The 21686-nt window shown below is 40.3% G+C and overlaps 1 protein-coding gene across 15 annotated transcripts in view; it reads left to right on the plus strand.

The window, feature by feature from the left end:
• The window catches only part of tanc2a (tetratricopeptide repeat, ankyrin repeat and coiled-coil containing 2a), a 464896-nt gene that overhangs the window by 246928 nt on the left and 196282 nt on the right, over positions 1-21686 (plus strand). For 9 of the 15 annotated variants that reach the window (XM_055657051.1, XM_055657052.1, XM_055657047.1 and 6 more), the window contains one exon: positions 10254-10364. The exons of 5 other annotated variants lie outside the window; for them this stretch is intronic. In XM_055657051.1, coding sequence (XP_055513026.1) covers positions 10254-10364 — 111 coding nt within the window. One more of the 15 variants, XM_055657057.1, reaches the window with a different exon arrangement.

Below are 21686 nucleotides of genomic sequence, written 5' to 3' on the forward strand. Positions count from 1 at the left end.
GAGTTGCTGCCTTATAGCGAATGCAGCGCCGGCGACCCTGGTTCAATCCCCGACTATGCGTGCTGTCTGTACGGAGTTTGTACGTTCTCCCCGTGACCTGGGTGGGTTTTCTCCGAGATCCTCGGTTTCCTCCCACACTCCAAAGACGTACAGGTTTGTAGGTTAATTGGCTTAGTATAAATGTAAAATTGCACATAGGATAGTGTTAATGTGCGGGAATTGCTGGTCGGCGCGGACCCGGTGGTCTGAAGGGCACGTTTCTGCGCGGTATCTCTAAACAAAACTAAATAAGAATAAATCCAGTCTGGTTAATTACCTCTCCATTGGCCCTGTCTGAAACTTCTGCAAATGCTGAAAGGTGTCATGACAATATTATCAAGAGGCAGCTATTTCCCACTAACATTTGCCATCCATGCTTAATTTGTAATTTAACCCACTGAGTTTAGTAAACCTACATAAGAATCCATCCAAAGCCATTTATGTCCTTTCAAAGATGTGGTGCTCAGAGCTGCTGACCACTCAGCCAAGTGTGATCTCTCGCTCCCCCCTTGACCCCTCGCCTTCCTCCCGCACCCCCCTTCTTAAAAATCCCAATGTTCTTTGTACCTTTCTTTGTATTGTTTTTTTTTCCAATCATTTAGTATGTTTATTCTTTATAGGCATGAAATGGGTTATTCGCTTATACCATATTAAAATCTTTTTGCAGATTTGACCAGTTGCTTAATCTATTAAAACCCCCTGTCATGTAATCCTGCCAGATGTACTGCCTTCATTGCCAAGTACATTGTCTGTGAATTTAAATCTGTGCCTTTTAAGTGAATGGATGGAGCTTGAACACAAATTATTATGGTACGTTCACATCACCACTGCACTCCGAAGCTCCACAATACATAAATTAAGAGCAATTTTTACTCTTGGATTTAACAAATTTAAGGGTGATCAAAATTTGCTTAATATAATCAATCATTTTGATTTTAAAATGTAACACATTTTAAAATGTACCATATTTAAAACTAAGCACTGTGCCATATGTTTGAATAGTTTTATCACCTTCATCATTTTTGCTCTTGATAGATGCTATTGCTGAGAGTTTCCATCTGGAATGTCCCAAGTTTTGCTTTGAAGGTCAGGGAGGTATTTTGTAGAAGTTATCCTTAACATTAAACAGAGTAGTGAGAAAGTGTATTTAGTCTGTGGAAGCCTATCCTTTTTTGTCGCATACTTAAAAAAATAGTATTAATAAAATTATTTATTATGTTTTCATTGTTTGCAATGTTCAGGTTACAATAGGGTATACTGAAAATATTTTAATATATGATACCAAATGGCATTGTTGGAAGCCAAAGATCAGGCTCTGTTGGTATTTTGCATATATGCCCACTTTACAGAAGATCTTTAGAAATTGTCAGTGTTCAGTGTTCAACCATTTAGGCAGAATCATGATGTCTTGGAACACCTCCGTAAATTCTCAGTTCCAGTATGCATCATAAAGTAAGTTAGCAGATTCAAATTTCTTGTTCTGGCAAAAAATCAAATGGGCCAACTGCCTGCTATTATTTTAATGGACAGTACTGCTAAGCGTCTGTTTAACGAGCTCTGTGCCTAATTGATTTTTTTTACAACCATCTAAGCATTCTGATTTTAATTCTGTTAAAATCGGTCAGTTAAACAGATCCAGGCTCCATTCCAAAACTTTTGCATTATTTTTTGTTATTTTAAGCTCAGAGCTGAAACAGGATTCTCTTATTAGCTTAGAAAATAATTATTTTTAATCATTTTTATGGAATTAGGTTCAGGGTGCAAAGTAAAATCTAGTTAAGCTGTAAAAAAGCAATCAAATTAATGAAGTGACTTTTTTAGATACTAACTATAAGCAAACTTAATCAGATTAATGAGCAAAAAAAACCGAAGTGCTGGAGGAACGCAGCATCTGTGGAGGGAATGGACATTCAACATTTTGAGATAGGATCCTTCTTCAGTCTTCCTCCAGAACTTTTAATTTTTTCCTCAAGATTCTGGCATCTGCAGTTCCTAGTGTCTCCATTAATCAGATTAATGTTAGACTGGTTTGAAAAAATTCTGCTGTGCTCTCCTGGGATTTGTTGCGATGGCATAACAAAATATTGTGCACTGCCAGCTACAATTATGCATACAGTAAAATTAATGGATGGAATTCTGCAAGTGAGTAATGCACAATTTTTCACAATGTGTTCCCAATTAATGTCACAGTGTGTGTACACATTCTTGAGCATATTCATGTAAAAGTGGAGTGCCCTGCTGGGTGAAAGGTATTCTGCTCACCTCCCCTCTTACTGGGTGATTAAAATGAACTATCATGGCTTGTTATGGAGATGAATTAGAAAGAATTGGACCAGATCAAAAAAAGTGAGATGTTACCTGGTACTGTTCTTTGCTATCTTTTTTCCACATTATAGTAATAAACTGAAATTGCATGACAGGGATATGTGTAAATCTCTTGTGCACCCTCTAAAGAACCATAACATCTTTCCTTTAATGCGTTGATTTTAACTATTCCAAACGGTCGAAAAGGTGTTTTATATAGCTGAAGGCTTGGCCAATAAAGTACATCATCAAGGGTCTCAATCCGAAACATCGGTCATTCGTTCTCTCCAGAGGTGCTGCCTGTCCCGCTGAATTACTATAGCATTTTGTGTCTATCTTCGATTAAACCAGCATCTGCTGTCCTTTCCTACACCATCTACCTTCCTGTTTCAACTAACTTCTCTCTCTCCCCCTCCCCCTCCCCCCCTCTCCCTCCCCCCCCCCCTCCCCCTCCACCTCCACCTCTCCCCACCCCCCCCCTCTCCTTCCCTCCCCACCCCTGTGTGTTTACTGCTTGAGAATATATCTCAATTAAAGGCAAATTTTGTATGAGTTGGTGATACTCTCATTTGGTCAGTCAGCGTATAAAGTTGTAACATTCAGCACAACAATGAACAAGTGTTTATTTGAAACTTGAAACAATGACCAGGAATGATATGTTAGGCAAGGGTTCAGTTGCAACGGCCCCGTTATCTATGCATTTCATAGCCGACCATTTGTTAGCTATATTTTTTAGTGCATTATTTTAGAGGCGATTTATGACGGCAGCAAATGATTGTGATAGACAGGTGCATGTTCTGTAGTTGTCACAGTGGCCTGTAAAAACAAAACTAAACTAAATATGTTTCTGCTGATTATTGCTCATCTAATCCTATTTTAAAATTTAATAATGGTTTTATGAGTTTTTAACTTGTGTAAGAGCAGTGGAAGGTATTTAAAAGAGGAAAAAGTGAAAGTCCAGACTAAATATGTCCCTATTAGAAGGAGGAACTTACAAATTACACTCCTCCCCACTGGATGATGAGCAGCATGTATTGTGACAATAGAATGTTTAAAACTCTGCGACAATAATAAACCAATACCAACAATTAAGATCACTATTAATTTATTTAATTAGGAATATGCGTGAAAAATGTCTATCAAAATATTTCCATGTTGAATTTTCAAATATCTTTGAATTTGGCTGTCACTTTTTAGTAAATTAGTTGAAAATGGTTTTGACTTGCATCCAAAATAAAAGTTCAAGATGGAACACTTGTTAAAAAAGAGTTTAGTGCTTTCAACATACCCAAGTCATTCAGGGTTGTCATTGAAATGGAATTCAAACTTTATTTTTCTTTGTTACATGAACTGATTGTGGTTGACAGACTTTTGGAAATGCAGCATTTTGTCTTTATTCTAGCTCTGTGATATATGTATATATATAGCAGTCCCAACAGTCTTTTATAGTAATGTAGAAACAGAACAGCATTTTAGAATGATGAGGTCATGGAGCTGTCGAGAGATGCAAGCTGTGTTTTGGGTTATGCTGGCTACTGATGGTTCAAGTGTACAGTAGGTTGAACTGATCATTAACACATTAGACTATACGGTTTAACAATCAAGGAGGTTTTACAGTGCCTGTTTCTTGAAGATTATGCAAGGTAAATATTGCATGAAATCTGACAAAGATGTCTGGATCGTTAAAACCAGGAAATTATTTTATTTAACAAATATTTTAAAAGATTGTGTTGGAGTATCTCTTGCCTTTAAAACATTAGGTATGAAAAATCTTAGTGTTAGTGATTACATTGTGTGAATCTGACAAAACGGCACGCCATGCAAATATTTCTGCCTCCATGATGTGGTTGTGCCATGGAGCATAGACTGACCACTGTGTAACCCTCATTTTTAATCTGCTTGCTGGAACCATAGCATGTATTTCTGATAGTGAAATGGTGTGCATCCGCCACAACATCATTGTGCACAGAGCTATGCTTTTTCATGTCGTGATTAGTTCCATTTAGCTTCATTGGGAAGCCTGGTGCAGTTGAGCTGTAACTGTGGCAAAATATGTGCGTAGGGCAATGTTAATGTTATTTTGCTATGGCTGCTTAAATGATGACCTGCCTGAGTTTAAAGCTACCCGGAGGTTTGGAGCATTGCCAGAGGACCTTGAAAGATGAATGTACAGGGACTTATATTCCTACTTGTACTTCAAGGATTGGGGAAACCAGAGGCTAAGGTTTTCCTGTATGGTGGCAGAGAACCCACAGCAATCTTCTCAAAGCAGAGCTCCCCATAGTCATCAATCTCTGGACTGTTCTTTCTGCAGTATTGAAGGTCAATGTCACTTTGAACTATTTATCTTCTTGATCATTTCATCATCTTTCCATTGAGAGGAGAGAAGAAACCATGAACGTCATGCAGAATTATGAAGAATTTGTACTTGCCGAAGGTTTTGGAAGTGGTAGATTGCATCTGTGACACATCAGGGTTCTTGTGAACTGAAAGCTCCACGTGAATCACAAGGACCAAGCATGCAGAGAGTTCCCACTGCTGCATCACCCTCAGCCATATTGAGGTGTCCAGAATAAATCAGCTACCATTCTGCAGGGAAGGCAGCCATTATGGAAGGAAGGTGGCTGTCTTGACTTCTCTGGCCGCCTCGTTATAATACAAGGCAATGGTACCCCAAAGTTGGGAGCCCTTGGATAATGCCATCAGGAGCCCTGAGATGACATTGCAGTCTCCACATGAACTGCAGTGCTCACAGATGTGATCTCATTGTCATGTCCACATTTTGGACATGAGAGGGTAAGGCTCTTCCTGAATTGCAGGAAGGGACGATCAATAAAGAGGGGTTCTCGCTGCATGCACTAATAGCGGCCTTCTCATAGCTGTGGGATTCTCTTGAAATTCATACTCCTCAATTCTGCACACAGAAGGGGCGCTGGGGAGATGAGCACCAGGAGCGCCGGGGAGATGGCAGCCCTGCCGGCAGTCTGTTCGTTTTTTTACCTTTTTGTTATTTTTAGCGTCTGTTTAAAGTTTGTTTTTATGTTCTTCAGTTTGTTTTATGTGGGGGGAGGTTAAGGGAATTTTTTTTTCAAGTTCTTACCTTCCTGGAGGTGTGATCAATTTTCGGATCACATTCTCCGGGCTCTGCAGCCTAACATCGCTGGAGCTGGAGGCCTCCTCGGACTGTTGTCAGCCCCACCGCGGGGCGCAGACTTAACATCGGAGCGGATCCCTTGCCTGGGATCGCTCTCACCATGACTACTGTGGACTTACCATCAAGGGCTCGCAGTGTCGGGTGAGGGTGAGTCGCGAGCTCAACATCGCGAAAGGTTCAACAAGTCCCGATGCGAGGTTCGTTCGCCGGCGCGGGGGAGCTGACTATCTCCCTCCCCCCCCCCCCCCCCTCGATGCAGGAGCTGATCGCCTCGACGCAGAGGGCCCAAACGCCGCAGGCTATGGGAGTCAAGATCGTCCCGTCAACGGAGGGCTCGAGGCCCCCCCGACCGAGGAGGAACAAAAGGAAGAACTTTAACTTTATTTTGCCTTCCATCACAGTGAGGAATGTGTAGGAGTCACTGTGGTGGATGTTCATGTTAAAATGTGTTTTTGAGTGATCTGTTGATTTTAATTGTATGACTGACCTGGCCAATGAAATTCCTCGAATGTTGCAAAACATACTTGGCGAATAAAGTGTGATTCTGATTCCGAGATCGAGGGGCATTAACTCAGCTAATGATGCCAGTCCTTGTCACCAAATTGGGGTAGAAATTTCTAGTAATAGAGGAAGACCGTTGGCAACCTCGTGTCTGGATGTGAACGTCTGTATGAGCATCTCAACATGATTGTTAGCAATATGTCTATTGCTCATTCTCCATTCTGGCAGCATTTTGTATGAATGTTGCATTCATCGACTCACATGTAGCAAAGTGATTTGAAGGCAGAGTATGAGCAATTGTAGATGCTAACCTTGTCTCCAATAAAGAGACTCATACCTTTGATGTTTTAAGGGAGCTGATTTATGGATACCCTCACCTGGCTGAGGATGAAGCCGTGGATACATGACATTGACCAGGAGCATTTTCACCTTGTGATCAGAAGCTGGAAGTGTGACACTGTTGACAATAGACTTACAGACTGGTGCTCCATATTTATGGAGACACAAGAGACTGTGGATGCTGGAATATTACTAAACAACTAAGTGCTGAAGGAACTCAGCGGAAGCATCTGTGGAGGGAAATAGATGATGTTCTGGTTTGGAATCCTTCTTCAGAGTTTGAAGAAATCGATTAGAAGCTCCTTTGCCGCCGTCTTAGAATGTCCAAGTTCTCAGTGACTTTCAACAGTACTTGAAATTTGTAGCCAGCTTCCTTTAAACTGGAGGCATGTAATCATCCAGGACAGGATCACTGAGATGTGTACAATGGTTAGATTAATGTAGACATATGAAATTACGGTCTATACAATTTAAACCTCCATATTTTCTGCTACTGGGAGCGTAAATTGAACATCATCACTGTAGAGGTGTAAGTGCAGAGATATTTCGAGCGCACCATCGCGGTAATAAAATATGCCTGATCAAAATGTTTAAATAATATTGATGGTTTAGCAAACGCCTGTTGTGTTTAGCCTTCTACATGGGCCTTGTATTGCTGAACCAAAGACAAGATACTGAGGTCAATAATAAACACTTTCATTAGGAGGACACTGTTTAGCTATGTGACTTCCATTGATTACATTGAATGCAAAGTGTAATCGCACTCTAATTACTGGCCACAGACAGCTGTCAGTGGAGCTAGTGCATATCTGGCAGAACCAAGTTAAGATATTGGCCGCACACCACCATGGGTCAGACAAAGGGCAGCTCCATTCAGTCTGTGACTTATTTGAAGTGTTAGGAGATTGGAGGCCGGAGTGTGCACTCTGTTCTAATAATGTTGGAGTGAGATGTGTGTATGAAGTGTCCAGGGGTCAGCAGATCCACCTGGACACTTCTAAACATTCTTTGTAACAAAATGGAGATTATACCATCCTTGTGGATTCAATCTCATACGGCTATCTCCTTGGGGAGCAGTTCACATCCTGGGATTTGTGTGTTTGAGAGTCAGATCAGGATCTCACACTTTGAGTACACTGCAGTTTTGTGGTAATGCACTTCCTATTGCCGGGTGGCGCTGTTTTTGTGGTTCTTTTAAACTGCTTTCTGAGTTTTGAATAGAGAATGCACTTAGTGGAAGAATTATAAGGGGTACATAACTAGGGTTGCCAACTTTCTCATTCCAAAATAAGGGACAAAAGTTCAAAATAAGGGACAAATTCCCGACGGCAATTTATCGACCAACTCGGCTGTGGCTTGGCGAATGACGAGTTAGCCACGGGCGAGGCGCTGCTGCTGCACTCCATGGGCTGCACTACTTCGGGATGGGTGAGGCGGGGTCGGATCGGTGCTCTCACCTGACAGTCCGCTCGACTCGAGTAGTAGGAGTCGGGACAGGGGACAAACTAATTTAGCCCAATATATGGGATGTCCTGGCTAATACGGGACAGTTGGCAACTCTGTAACTAAAGTCAAAATTTTAATCTGCGACCATTGATTTTGCCATGAATTGTGATGCTGGGATTTTGGAGGTTTGTTCCCTTTCTTCCTTTTTACTATCTTTTGTTAATGCAACAATGTTATGAAATGTTTTTTTTAATATTGAACAGCAATTTATGTGTTCTGATAGTACTGGGGATATAATATTGGAATAGAAAATGTTAAATGTTGTTTGCCTGACTGAAGGACGGCAATATGGGTTTTAAGATTTATTTATTTTGGCTTAAAGCCTATCAGGATAGTAAGATACACTGAGAAAAATATGGCAAAGGAAGCCACAAAATGCTGGAGTTACCCAGCAGGTTAGCCAGCATCTCTAGAGAAAATAACATGGCAATACTGGTCAAAGTTATCACTATAGTAGTGTGGTTTAAGACTAAATTACTACAAAGTAAATAGTACAAAGATATTCATTGTTCCTTAATGATCATTTTTCTGCACATCCCTGTTACTATAGAGTATTTCTTGATGCTGGTAAATTCTTCATCAAACTACTTATTTGTAACATGTAAAGAAAGAAAGTAAATATAGGCTGACATGTTGTCATGGTAGGTGTCTGATTTGTTTTTGCGTATATGTGACCAGAGCTGGAAGTGAAATGAAGGAAGGAAATGCAAGATGGGATAATATCTAAAGATGGGTGCAGGAATATAGAAACATATGCATTTGTGTGCATATATCTTTGACTGTTAACACACAGTGAGAAAGTAGCAGAGAAGGCCTTTACGATTTTGGAGGCATGAGATACACAACGTGAGAAAATTACAATAAATCTTCACTAAATATTGCTTCATTGGTTGCGTCATGGTCGGGTCACTGCACCACAGGATGTGAAGGACATGGAAAGGATTTAGAAAAGATTTACAGGAATGACTCCTGGGATGAAGGACTTTTATGGGAAAAGGCTGGGTAAAATGAGATTGTTCTCTATCAAGGTGCTCTAAATAATGAAGCGTTTAGGCAGAGCAGATGGACACAGTTCCCATTAGTACCAGCGGACATAGATTTAAATTGAAAGGCAATAAAAAGTTATATGAGGAAAAACATCCATACCAGCCCATAATTAGCATCTGAGATAGATGGTAGAGGCAGATTCAATTGATTTTTCTCATTTGAGCAGAGAAAGTTCAGTGGAAAAGAATCAATTTTGGGAGGAAAAAACAGGACTACTAGCATAAGGAGGAATAGTACAATTATCGGGAGAGCTCATGCAGACAGCAAACAAGGATTAAGGAAACAAATAACTACTGTTCACATGCTAGGATGCTATGAGTGGTTCAGGAATGGAATGCATAGCTTATTATATAATTTTCCTCTCCATTATGAGCCAGTCATATAGAACTTGTGCACATCAAAAAGATGCCGGTTGAAGAATAGTCTTCAAAATTATAATGATTAACACAAAAATTTGGAAATGGAATTACAAAGTACTGAAATAATCAAGACAGAGGAGCAGACATTACAGTCACAAACTACATATGTTGGAATGTACAAACATACTGAGTATTTTAAGTCCCTGTAAATAACCTCCAGTGTATGTAGGCTGTTCAGTGTTACGTTTAAACCCTAATCACAAAGTACCTCGACTCTACTAAGCCTTACTTGCAGTGTTGTCAAATTATGTGGACTGTATTTAGTGTTCTGTGAGATTACATTCAATAAACCATACTGGAAACACTATATTAAATAATGGTTTACATTAAGGAAATTGTCGACAAAAAATAGCCACATACTTTCTTTTGCTTATTTTTCTAGAATCAAGCTGACTTTGGGCCTGTTTCCTTTTCAAGATACTTAGAAATGCATTCCTTTGGAAATGCTTCTGAATGTTGCACATATTTGTTCTGGGCAGATTACTAAAGTTTTAAATGGATATGAATTTTGTAGAGGTTTTGAATTACAGTTGACCTGTAGTGTACATTTTGCACACTACTTGTATTTTTTCTTTAATCTCTAGTCGCTTACCTGCTAAACTATGCAGTACTGATTGACAGACAATATGTATTTTGCCTGGTAGTATAAAGTTTAATTAAATGTGATTTATTTAATATGTGTTGGAGTTTACACTAAGGATAGCTGAGATTAATGGGCAGAAGTCTGTACTAGTATAGTGTATTGTGGTTTTACATGTAGTGTATTTATTGAAAAACAAGACACCTTGTCTTTCAGTTGTAGATGGTTAGTACAGCTGCTTTCATGCAGCACAACAAATAAAGTAATTCAATCCGTCTCCGTCACAGTGGGCCGTTTAGTTAACTGCTTCCATCTGTTGCCTGCTGTTCCCCTCACTTACGACCCTCTTCCTCTCTTGTCCCAGCCCCCCTGAGGAAGGCGAAGTTTGTGGAAAGCCCTCGAGTCCCAGAGTCGGAGCTCAGTTCCCCAACCAGAACCACAGCCAAGAAGCCAGACTTGGATGCTTTCTGCCCTGGTAAGAATGTACAGGGTTCAATTCTCCACTAGCTAGCAAATTTCATAGTTGTATGATTGGATAGGCTGGTTTATTTGTCTCACAAAAGCAATGCCAAATCAGTATGTGTGGAGCTCTGGTAATCTTTGCAGCAGAGGATCTGATAATGTTTAGGCTCCTTTCAGTGCATAACAATAGAGAGGGGAGAAGCAATTGTGGTATGTTGTCGACAGAGACCAGTTTTTTAAACTAAAGGATGAGTTGGTTATTATATTGTGCATTTAAATAATTAGGTTCAGAATGCTTTAGTTCAGAGTTGTCACTTCTAGAAATTGTAATATAAAAATAGCACGGTTTGATCTCTGTGCATGCTTGTTGTGATAATGGTCTGCTCCGGAGTAGTGCATGTGGGATAGTTTAATTTATGCTTCAGGCATGCATTTGGTCTTGTACAAACGGAAAGTGCTTGCTGAGTTCAGAAAATGCATTCAAAATAATCATATTTCTTCTTGTGGCTTGGGTAAGATAGATGTTTTGGAAATACATTTTTGAAACGAGAATAAAAAGATTTGGATAGCTTTCGTATAGAAGTGTTTAACCAAGGACTTCAACTACAAAAAAAAACATTTTTGTGCTTCATTGATTTTACTTTAGTATGTAGTTTATTTCATGCAGTTGTTTGTTATTCCTCTGCCGAATTAATTACTAAATGATCCCTTTCAAAAATACCTTGTAGGATATCCTGTGGAGAAATTTTGTTGGATACTTGTGGGATCTACAAACAGAATCCTGTGATTCTGTACTGGAGGTCTAATTGCAAATTATGTTTGCTAGCTTACGTGTTACCTTGTGGACTGCATTTGTTTGAGAGGAATTCTGTACTTCACAATTGCATTTTTCCAGCTCTAGCTACTATCTCTGCCTAGTGCAAAGGTTTTTATTTAAAATATTTCTCCCCCTCTTGGGGTCTCCCTGAACCTATGGATCATTCCATGACTAGGGAAACCTTGAGGTATTTGTCAGTTGTAATCTGCAATGTTTGCAGGAGGTGGTTAGTGTGACCCTTCAACCCCCCCCCCCCCCCCCCCCCCCCCACCCCCCATGCACACACCCCCCTTGCCAGTTAAAGTGTCGCTATCCCATAATGTTGTATCATTCTTGGGAGCATCTGACCTGAAGTGTGGTCATTTACACAAGTTACTGGGGTTATGAAGTCTTCTGGGTGAAGATTCCATCTGAGCTGCCTGCATCTTGTGTTTGCCTATTTCTTTGTCTCACTGTCAAGTCCCTGAGGCAGTGCGGTAGCTGATGTAGTGTCTGTAGACATCACACTGGCTACCTAGCACTCAAAAATCTCAAACATGTGGAAAGCAGGAGGTTGGGAAGTATCTCATGTTCTGTGCTTGATAATGTTCGTATTTAACAGTTCATTCTGTCCTTATGTTTATTATGTTTGAGCAGTTAAACTTAATCTATAATTCTAGTTAAAACATATTAAGCATAGTTAAAGTCTGCTTACATGCTTTGAATGGATATACGTTGTGATTGGAATTATATTCTTAAAAATACTTTAAAATAATTCTAAATGCAAAAAAATAGGAAGCGTATTGACCAGTTCAAATATATGTAAGTGCGGCTGGCTAATCATATAAGTGCGGCTGGATAATCACGTAAGTGTTCAAAACTGAATTACTATTCTAGTACCTAGGTAAATTTATTATAAGATAATGGAGAAATCTTTTCTACGGGAAGGTAAAATTGCAGTTAATGTGATTACCTAACCTCCTTTCAATTTGCAGGCTTTATAATTTGTTATCATAACGAGTAACATCTTAAAAAAACTGAAACTGAAAAACATCTAAAATATTCACAATGTCCAATAAACCCGAAAATCTGCCAGTCCAGCAAAATTCAGGGCCTGCCTGATAATTAATATAATTAGGATTCCGACCCAAAACATCATCTATTCCTTTTCTCCAGAGATGATGCCTGACCCACTAAGTTACTCCAGCATTTTATGTCTATCTTTGGATTGCTTGATGTGTTGATTTTAAATGACATGCATTCGAGATATCCAATCATATAAGATTTTGCTGGAATAGAGAATTTCGAGGAGAATTTCATTCTTGTTATTGTATATTTATGTAATAAATATTTTGCTCAATAAGTTGTTGGAATTGCAAACTAATGCGTGCAAGCGTAGCAGGATATCTGAGACCTTGGTGATGGATATGAGAAAGCCATTTAAGGTTTGAATTACAAAATCAGGAGAATCTGAAAAAGTGGTTTGATTAGATTAGGTAAACTCAATGTCAAAACAGGTATAACAATGAAAAGAGGAAAAGAAAGATTGGATTAAGATGGCAGGGTGAAGGAAAACAAAAGGGAAAATTGTTATAATTAAAGTTCATTCTTTCAAAATCTCCAGCTGCAATCAACAGCCTGGAAAGATGAGATTCTATGTTTAAAATGTTCACTTACTGGGTCAGGAAAATGAATGGCAGTAATTAATATTAATTACATTGTTAAAGTACTACCTATGTTTAATTTCTGTGCTTTCTACAGGAAGTTTATTGGGCAATTAGTGCAAAAACCAGGAAAATCAAAGGGGGTTGTACAAGCTCAAATGTTATTCATGCAAATCTAACAGTGAAACAGCTGAAATTGCCCAGCAACTTTCGTCATTTGCAATTTATAAATTACAATATCTTTTCTGCGTCATTAGTGGCTTGCCAATTTGCACAATTAATCTCACTATTTTTTTCCATATTTTGGATTAGAATGATTTATGGATTCACGAGCTATTAATCTATTGACTTGGAAATATTTTTAAATGCAAGTGACAATTCTCAAATTAATTAGTTAAGTAAGTAAGTAAGTTTATTGGCCAAGTATTCACATACAAGGAATTTGCCTTGGTGCTCTGCCCACAAGTAACAACATGGCATACAGTGACAGTTACGAATGACTCAGAAAACACTAAACATTAATAATAATAAAACATTAATGATAACACACCATAGATCAAGCATGTGAACCAACAAAATACCAGATCAAAGGAAGGCTCCAGATTTTTGTCTGTTGAGTGGACCACTCAACTACTCGTGGATAAAAACAGTTTTTATGTCTGGCTGTGGCAGCTTTGACAATCCAGAGTCGCCTTCCAGAGGGAAGTGATTCAAAGAGTTTGTGGCCAGGGTGAGAGGGGTCAGAGATGATCTTACCCGCTCGCTTCCTGGCCCTTGCAGTGTACAGTTCATCAATGGAGGGAAGGTTGCAGCCAATAACCTTCTCTGCTGATCGGACGATTCGCTGCAGCCTCCAGGTGTCGTGCTTGGTGGCTGAGCCAAACCAGACCATGATGGAGAAGGTGAGAACAGACTCTAAGATGGCCGTGCAGAATTGGTTAGTTATACAAAATTGCAGCACATTAAGATATCAATCAGATAGATTACATTAAATTAATAATTTGTTGAACTGATTAAAACAATGTTACTGGGATAGCACATTTAATGCACATATTATTGTTGCAAAGATGCTTATGTGCATTTACTTTACTTTGCCCTTTGGTAATAATGTGGCATAATAAGGATAATTCAATATCTGGGAACTGCATGGCATTTTACATGCAGTTTTATGCTTTGATCTTATTCATTCAAATGGGAAAGAATACATGCTAAGTCATCCTGCCAACAGTGTTCTTCAAAGCAAATTAGCCCATAGCAATCCTGGTAGCCACCATTTTAAAACTTACTGTAATGCAATAGCTTACGCCATTAGACCACAATGCGATTTTAACTTAAACCCCTTTGGGAAGCTATTCACAACATTTGTACCAGGTTGAAGCAAATCAGCTGCTGCCACAAATTTGAAGAGTGTCACAACCCACTAGGAGCAGGTGTGCCCTATTAGGAAAAGTACAGCTTAACCTTCTCTGGATTCCCTCTTGTGAGACCATATTGAATGTTCCTCCCCTTCAGCACCTACTTGTCAGTGAATCTCCATTGCATCTGTCACCTCCTAAATGTATCCATTCAACTGCTGCTGCTGCTGCTTTCTGTTCCATTTGAGTGAGAAATCATCTTATGTTACATGGGTGAGAGTTAGGTTTTAAAAGCTAGGAGATAAAATTTCATATTTTTGAGATAGTTGGTGTTATATCTAAGGGGTTAGTATCAGTAAGCAGAGAGTTTTAACACATTAATTACAATGGACATTCATTTCAGCAGTCACTTCAGTTTTGGATGTGTTATTCTTGCTTTATGTAATTTGTAGTGTATATGAAATAGCAGGTGTATTGCCTCCCAAACCAGCTCTTTCATGCATTAAGATAATGGCTAATTTAATCTGAAGTGCACATTCCTGCCTGTACCCCATGCCCCTTGATTCTGCCTCCACAGCTCTCTGGGGTAGAGAATTCCAATGCTCACAGCGCTATGAAAATAGATATTCCACTTAATCTCTGTTTTAAATGTTGGGGACCTTATTCTGAAACTATGGTCCCTAGTTCAGGATTCCCAGACCCGGGGAAGAATGCATTCAGCATCTACCATATCAAGCCCTTTCGGAATCTTCCATATTTCAGTAACTCACCTCAAATTCTCCTAAATTTCATAGAGTATGAGCCCAACCTGTTCAACCTTTCCTAATTGGAAAACACTTTTTTGCAAGGATCAGCATAGTGAATATATAAAAACTTGGGCTGACTGCTTCAATATTTCTTGCTGGCTTGACCCTGTAATCTGTGTTCTCACGTCCCCTCCATGTTTTGAGAGGTGGGGGACAATCCCCCCCATGTTATGTAATCCGGGTTTTGAATTTTGGTGAAACAAAATCTGTTAAAAATCTCCGCTTTTCGCGAGACAGTGGGGGTGGGACTGATGATCGAGGGCGCAGATTGGACGAGAGAAACGTCAGTCAGCTGGCAGTGGGGGGGGGGCAGGACATGATGATTCAGCGTGATGATTGGAGGAGGGAGGTGTCGGTCAGAGGCGGAAGTAGGGGTTGGGACTGAGGATAGAACGCGGTGATTGGAGCAGGGAGACATGCTGGTGGAGCAAAGATCATAGAGCGGAGCTTGAATTGGCCTTTCATCGCCCAGCCCGGCGTGGTTTAAAATCGGCCACGGGATCTTCCATCGCACCGCGGTCAAATTGCTGCGTCGAGGCGATTGAGGCTCCCGATGTTGAAGCCCCCGCCGGGGGATGGAAGATACCGCAGCCGGTTTTAAGCCGCGCCGGGCGATGAAATGCCCTGCGAACGGGCCAATTGAAGCCTCACGATTCGAGGCGGACGAAGCTGCTGTTGCTGGAGTTCGGAGTCGGTCACCAACCAGGTCAGTTCCTGAAGGTAGACAAAAATGCTGGAGAAACTCAGCGGGTGAGGCAGCATCTATGCAGCGAAGGAGTAGGTGACATTTCGCGTTGAGACCCTTCTTCAGACGCTCCATAGGTGCCGCCTCACCTGCTGAGTTTCTCCAGCATTTTTATCTACCTTCGATTTTTCCAGCATCTGCAGTTCCTTCTTAAACAGGTCAGCTCCCGATGTTACTGTCCACAGGGCCCATGGTTGAAGCCTCCAAAGCCTCACGTGTGTGCGTGTGCACGCAGCCACCAAAAAATTGTTTCCCCCCATGTTTTGATAGCGATTTCCGCTCCTGATGGTGGTTATATGACCATCCTCTAATTTTTAAAACCATGATTTAAATCCCAGAAAATATTTAGATTTAGTTCATTAGAAAGAAATTGCATTTATCGAGAATGTTTCATGTCCAGATGATGTACTAAATATTTCACAGCTAATTAAATACTTTTGAAGTGTAGTTGCAATTATAATACAACTCGGTCTCACAGATGAATGACAATCTAATCTGTTTCGGCCATTTTGTACTGAGGAAATTAATGAAGACACCTAGAGAATTTCCCTGTTCCTTCCAAGTAGTGACATGGAAACTGTTACATCCACCTGAGGCCCTCACTGTGCCCCTCCCCCCCCAAATGACTGCTTTGATGATTCAGCACACTTTCAATACTACATTGAAACAAAAGCCCAGTTGAAGTGCATCAGAACTGGAATGTAGATCCAGGAGACTGCAGAGAATGCAATCTTGAATAAAATACAAAGTGATAGCGGAACTCAGCAGACAGATAGCATTTGTGGAGGGAATGGATGGGCAATGTTTGGAATCGGGAGCCATCTTCAGTGGAGTGGGGGGGAGGGGTGGAGGAAAGCTAGAAACGTGAGGTGATGGTGGGGCAAAGTTTGACATGTAATAGGTGGATGCAGGTGAATGGGGCAATGTAAACTGGAATTACGTTTGTAGCCATTGAAGCTCGGATGAGAGTTTAACCATAGTTCCAAGATAGTATTAAATTAAATATTTATTTCTAATACAGGCAGTTTTGGATGTCATCTTATTTCTCCCAACTTAATATACAACATGTCTAATTTCACTCGTAAGGCTCCACTACTTTGAAGCTTGGTTTACTGTTTTAGCCTATGATATCACTTCTCTTCCTGATATCATTGTTTAGTTATGCTGACAGTGATGACATCCTGATGTGTTGATATTTTGTCTCCAATATTTACTGCGTATGATTTGGAAGTAGTGGGGATACGGTCTGGAATATGGAATTTTATCCTAGGGCATGTGTTTTAATTTTAAGATGCAGTTGTCAGTGTTTTGATGATTGGACTTGCAGAAAGGCTTAAAGTGCTTTTTTTCCTCTGTGGCATGATTCCTCAATTGAAAAATGCCTTAATTGGCTGAGGGGGTGGGGGTAGGTTCTTGTAAGATGCAGACAAAGTTGTAGTTCAAGAACCAGTGGATTCCATAAATACAGTCATGGCCTTTTCTAGGGATTGTTGGTGACCTAGATGTCAAAACGGTAAGGGGTCCTGAGAGTTCTTCATTCACTCCTCCCTTTTTGTTTCCACCTCTATATTATTTCATCTCACTCTCACTCTCGCCTTTCTTATCCCTCCACTTTTATTTCAATGTAGTATTGAAAGTGTGCCGAATCATTCCCTCCTCGTCCTGCTCCCAGTACTTACTCCAACTCCATGGCTCTCTTATAGCTTACTCCCTGACTCCCTTGCTCCATTTCTTACATTCCTTTTCTCCCTTCACTCCTTCTCACCCCTCTCAGAGATATCTGCTGCCCAGCAGCCTGCAAGAATTGCTTGAGTTAGAGACCACCCCCCTTGCAGCCTTAGAGAATCAGTTCTGCATCCGTTCCTGTGCTTTGAAGTTAATGTGTTTTTTCGAAGCAGGAAGTTTAAAGAACACAAAAGCATGGTTAGGTTGGTGAAATGCCCTGAGCTCAGGGAATAGATTTCTCACAATTTAAGTTGGACTGGCTATTCTTCAGTGCAACCCCCAATCGCTAGTGTTTCAACTGCATCTGGGAGCCAATTTTTCTCAAGAAAATGGCAGTGCCTTTTCGGGGCTATTTACTAGAGCATAACTTTGTACAATCCCCATGTACCTTTGGCTCGCATGTATTGGAATTTTCATATCTTAACAGCCTTATTGCAACGTGACCAGCATGGACTAGAAAACCTGGTACACCAAAATGGTATGGTACATAGGGTCCTGGAATATATTACTCTATGTTATGTACTAGGTGGCTTTCATTGCTCTGCCCTTTTCTGTCTCATTTTTTCGCAGTCTCCCTGGCAATCTCTGTGCAAGACACAGCTTGGAGCAGAGCAGGTAGCCAAAAAATGCTGGAGAAACTCAGCGGGTGAGGCAGTATCTATGGAGAGAAGGAATAGGCGACGTTTCAGGTTGAGACCCTTCTTCAGACATGTCTGTTTGGATAGTCAGGTGTTGGGTGTGCAAACAATGTGGATTGACCAACTTCGCGGACTGCAAGTAACTGGGATCCCCAGTTCTAGAGGTGTTCTGGGAATAATTAGTAATCTTGGTTTGCTTATCCTTTTGGTGAATTTAGAAGATTTTACAGTTGCTGTTGGTGCTTTTCTTTTCATTGTCTTGAGATGCTTAATATCAAGAGTGCAGACCTCACTATTGACGAGTAGAACATAGGTTTTGTGCTAGGTCGGTTAGAATTTCTTCAATTATCAAAAAGCTTTGCTGACGCATTGAGAGCTCTGTTGAATTTCATTCTCAATGTCTACTTTTGCCTTGAGCCGTCTCCCGAGATCTGGGAAATGATCTGAATTTTCCAAGGATTTGCTGTGTACCTTTATTTTGGGAGGGCAGTAGGTGCAGGTTGCTTGACTTCCTTGGTTTCTCAGCTATTGAGAGTTTGGTCTATCCTCTCATTTGCCTTGGTGAACAAGTCAACAATGTCTTGTAGCTCGACTTCCGAGCAGGTGGCCTCTGCATGCTTTAGGTTGACTACTGAGGTTGGGGTGACCTCCGTACTGTCATTGATGTAGGTTAAACAGTTACTCATTGGTTCTGAAGATTGGCTGCACTGTCCTGTGAAGTGTATTGGAGGTGAAGTGCCCATTGCATTAAGAAAGATTGTTGAAAATGATTCAAATATTCTTGGAAGAGCAATATCCTCACAAACACCTGGGAATCTCTGGCCCATGACCTGTTCAAGTGGACAAGGAACATTGGGGATGGTATTGAGAAAGCAGAGGCCATGCATCAGGAGCACACAGACACCACATGTCGGTGGTGGAAGGAGAATACCATCTTATAAATTAACTCCCGCCTGATCTGTGCATGTCTGCATTTCCCACATTGATCTTATCGACTACCTCACAACCCAGAAAACAAGATTGGAGCAAGAGACTGCTTAAGAAGAAGATGATTGTGTCATTTGTCTGTTGTTATTCGTGTTGTTTCTGGACTGAGGCATTGATGCACAATAGATCCTTGTTATCCACAAGGAACAGGGGCGTAAACGTTCTCTGGAAATAAGATCTCAGATCTATCTAAGACAGCTGGCAATGACACTAGGTTTTAGCATGTAAAAACAACTACAGTTTGATTTACTACAACCTTATGGGATGGAGATTGACTGGCTTTAAGTTTTCCAACATCTGACAGCATCAGAAAGCTAGTGGCTACCACTGAAGCAACAAACTGCAAACCTACCCGAGTTTCTAACTCCTGATGTTCCCAAACACTCACTTTGCCTCCAGCTGCAACACTAACTATATAACTATGCAGCGGCTAGTATGTTCTGTACTCAAATGAGAAATTACAAGATTTGGGAAATGATGTGCAGCATAGGTTTACTTTTACATATTTGTAAAGAATAATAATAACAATGAACAAAATAAACACCTGATCCAGGTTTTTGACCCCAGTTCTCGTGCACACTGATCATTGTTAGTTTACAACTTGTCAGCACGAGAAAGCAAATGCAATCCATCTCCTGGACACACAATTCCCCAGATACAAGAGGAGAGGGCTAGAGAGGAAAGGATATTTAGCAACACTACTGGGTAATATATGGCACATTTTGCAAATAGGCAGATCCGGGGACAACTGGAAATTAATGGATCAAAAAACTCCACTAGATTTGTTTCTCATGATTACTGAATTATTCCACCTTATGCCTGGTATAGGGTTTAATCACCCTTGATTGAATTGAAAGATACAGTATGTAAACAGGTCCTTCGGTCCATCGAGTCCACACTGACCATCGGTCACCCATTCACATTAGTTCTTTGTTATCCCACTGCCTCACTCAGTCCCTACACACAAGGGGCAATTTACAGAGGCCAATTAAAATACACACTCGCACGTCTTTGGGGTGTAGGAGGAAACCAGAGCACTTGGAGGAAACCCATGCAGTGACACGGGAAACTCCGCACAGACAGCACTCAAGGTCAGGATCGAACCTAGATGTCTGGTGCCATAGGCAGCAATTCTACACGCTGTGCCACTGTGCTTGTTTGCAAAAAACGTGCTGTGAATTTTATCCCTTCGTTATTCTGGCTCTTCAAGTGTGTCATCAAGTGTATGGGGAACTAAGCATTTATTTCTGGTATGCGATTAATTATATTTATGTATTATTGGGAAATGGACAATGATGGAAATGCTGTCATTTATTGTCCCTGGACTACCTAACATTTACCGACTTGGATGCGCCTGGAGTTAAAACATTTAAGAGATACTTGGATGGACTTTTAATTAGGCAAGGCACAGAAGGATATTGACCTAATGGAGGCCAGTGGGATTAGTGTTGATGAGCAAAAAAGTTGGCATGGATGTGGTGGGTTGAAGAGCTTCTGTGCTTATACAACTCTATAGCTCCAGGAAGCACTATTGACCTGTGACCTCCTTTATTCTCAAGACGCATTCATCTGTGTTAAATTTGAAGCAAATACACTTGGTCTTTATTATCTGATGATTGCTGTCCACATATGTGCAAGGTTAGTTCCAACTTGTTTTTGTTTTGTCAAGAGACTTTGAGCGGAATCAAAATGATTTAAAAGCATCCAAAATGGTAGGATGTATTCTGCCACAAACGTCTCTCACGCTATCCAGTCATGTGCATCTGCAGCCCACTTTTGCATCCAGTTTCACTTGCAATCTGTCTTGGTAAACATTGCATGATCCCTCTCAATCAAAGTTTCACATTTCAAGTCTTAATTCACTGTTAAAAATGGCAAAACATAAATGAACAATAGTCTCTCTTCCCTTTTAAGATATTTAAACATTTTAATGTGTTTATTGATGTGTCTTCATGCTTTCAGAGCAATGTTAGGAACAATTATATTTTATAAGGGTTATATCAGGTAGATATAGCTTAATTGTGAAATTATTTTTAATGTAGTGGAAAGCCTGTGCCCGTACTCCTTGCTATTTGCACTCTAAAATGGTAACTAATAGGTTAAGTAATGCAGTAAATTCTGTAAAAAGTCTAATCTCCATTGATTTTTTTAATTTAAAAGGTAGTTTACATTTGATGAGAAACTTGATCTTGCTTCTCATTGATGACCATCTTACTTTAGTGAAATGGCCATCAGCATAATCCAAAGGTTGGGCTCAGCATCTAGCTTGTCCTTGCTTTAAATCTTCAATTGATTCAAGGCAAATAATCCAATTGCACACAAGAATATGGAACATAAAGACAAAATGATTGTAAAAGCTTGGCAGGCAAAAGCAGGATATACTCCAGGAACACTGCACCAAGGAACAGAAATGCACATTTAAGTGGGAGGGGGGGTTGGTACAATTCCAACTGGTTTTCATATCCTTTGCCCTTGAGTTGCTCATCTGGAAATTATGGTGCGGTTTAGTTAAACAATTATTTTCGTCGGTGCTTCTCGTTTCGTGGAATCTTTCCAAAATTGTCTTTGTAGAAAATAGTATCTTGTCTATCCTATCATTTGAAACATATTTGGTGCACA

The sequence above is a fragment of the Leucoraja erinacea genome, chromosome 27, assembly GCF_028641065.1.
Source record: "Leucoraja erinacea ecotype New England chromosome 27, Leri_hhj_1, whole genome shotgun sequence".
NCBI classification, from domain to species: Eukaryota; Metazoa; Chordata; class Chondrichthyes; order Rajiformes; family Rajidae; genus Leucoraja; species Leucoraja erinaceus.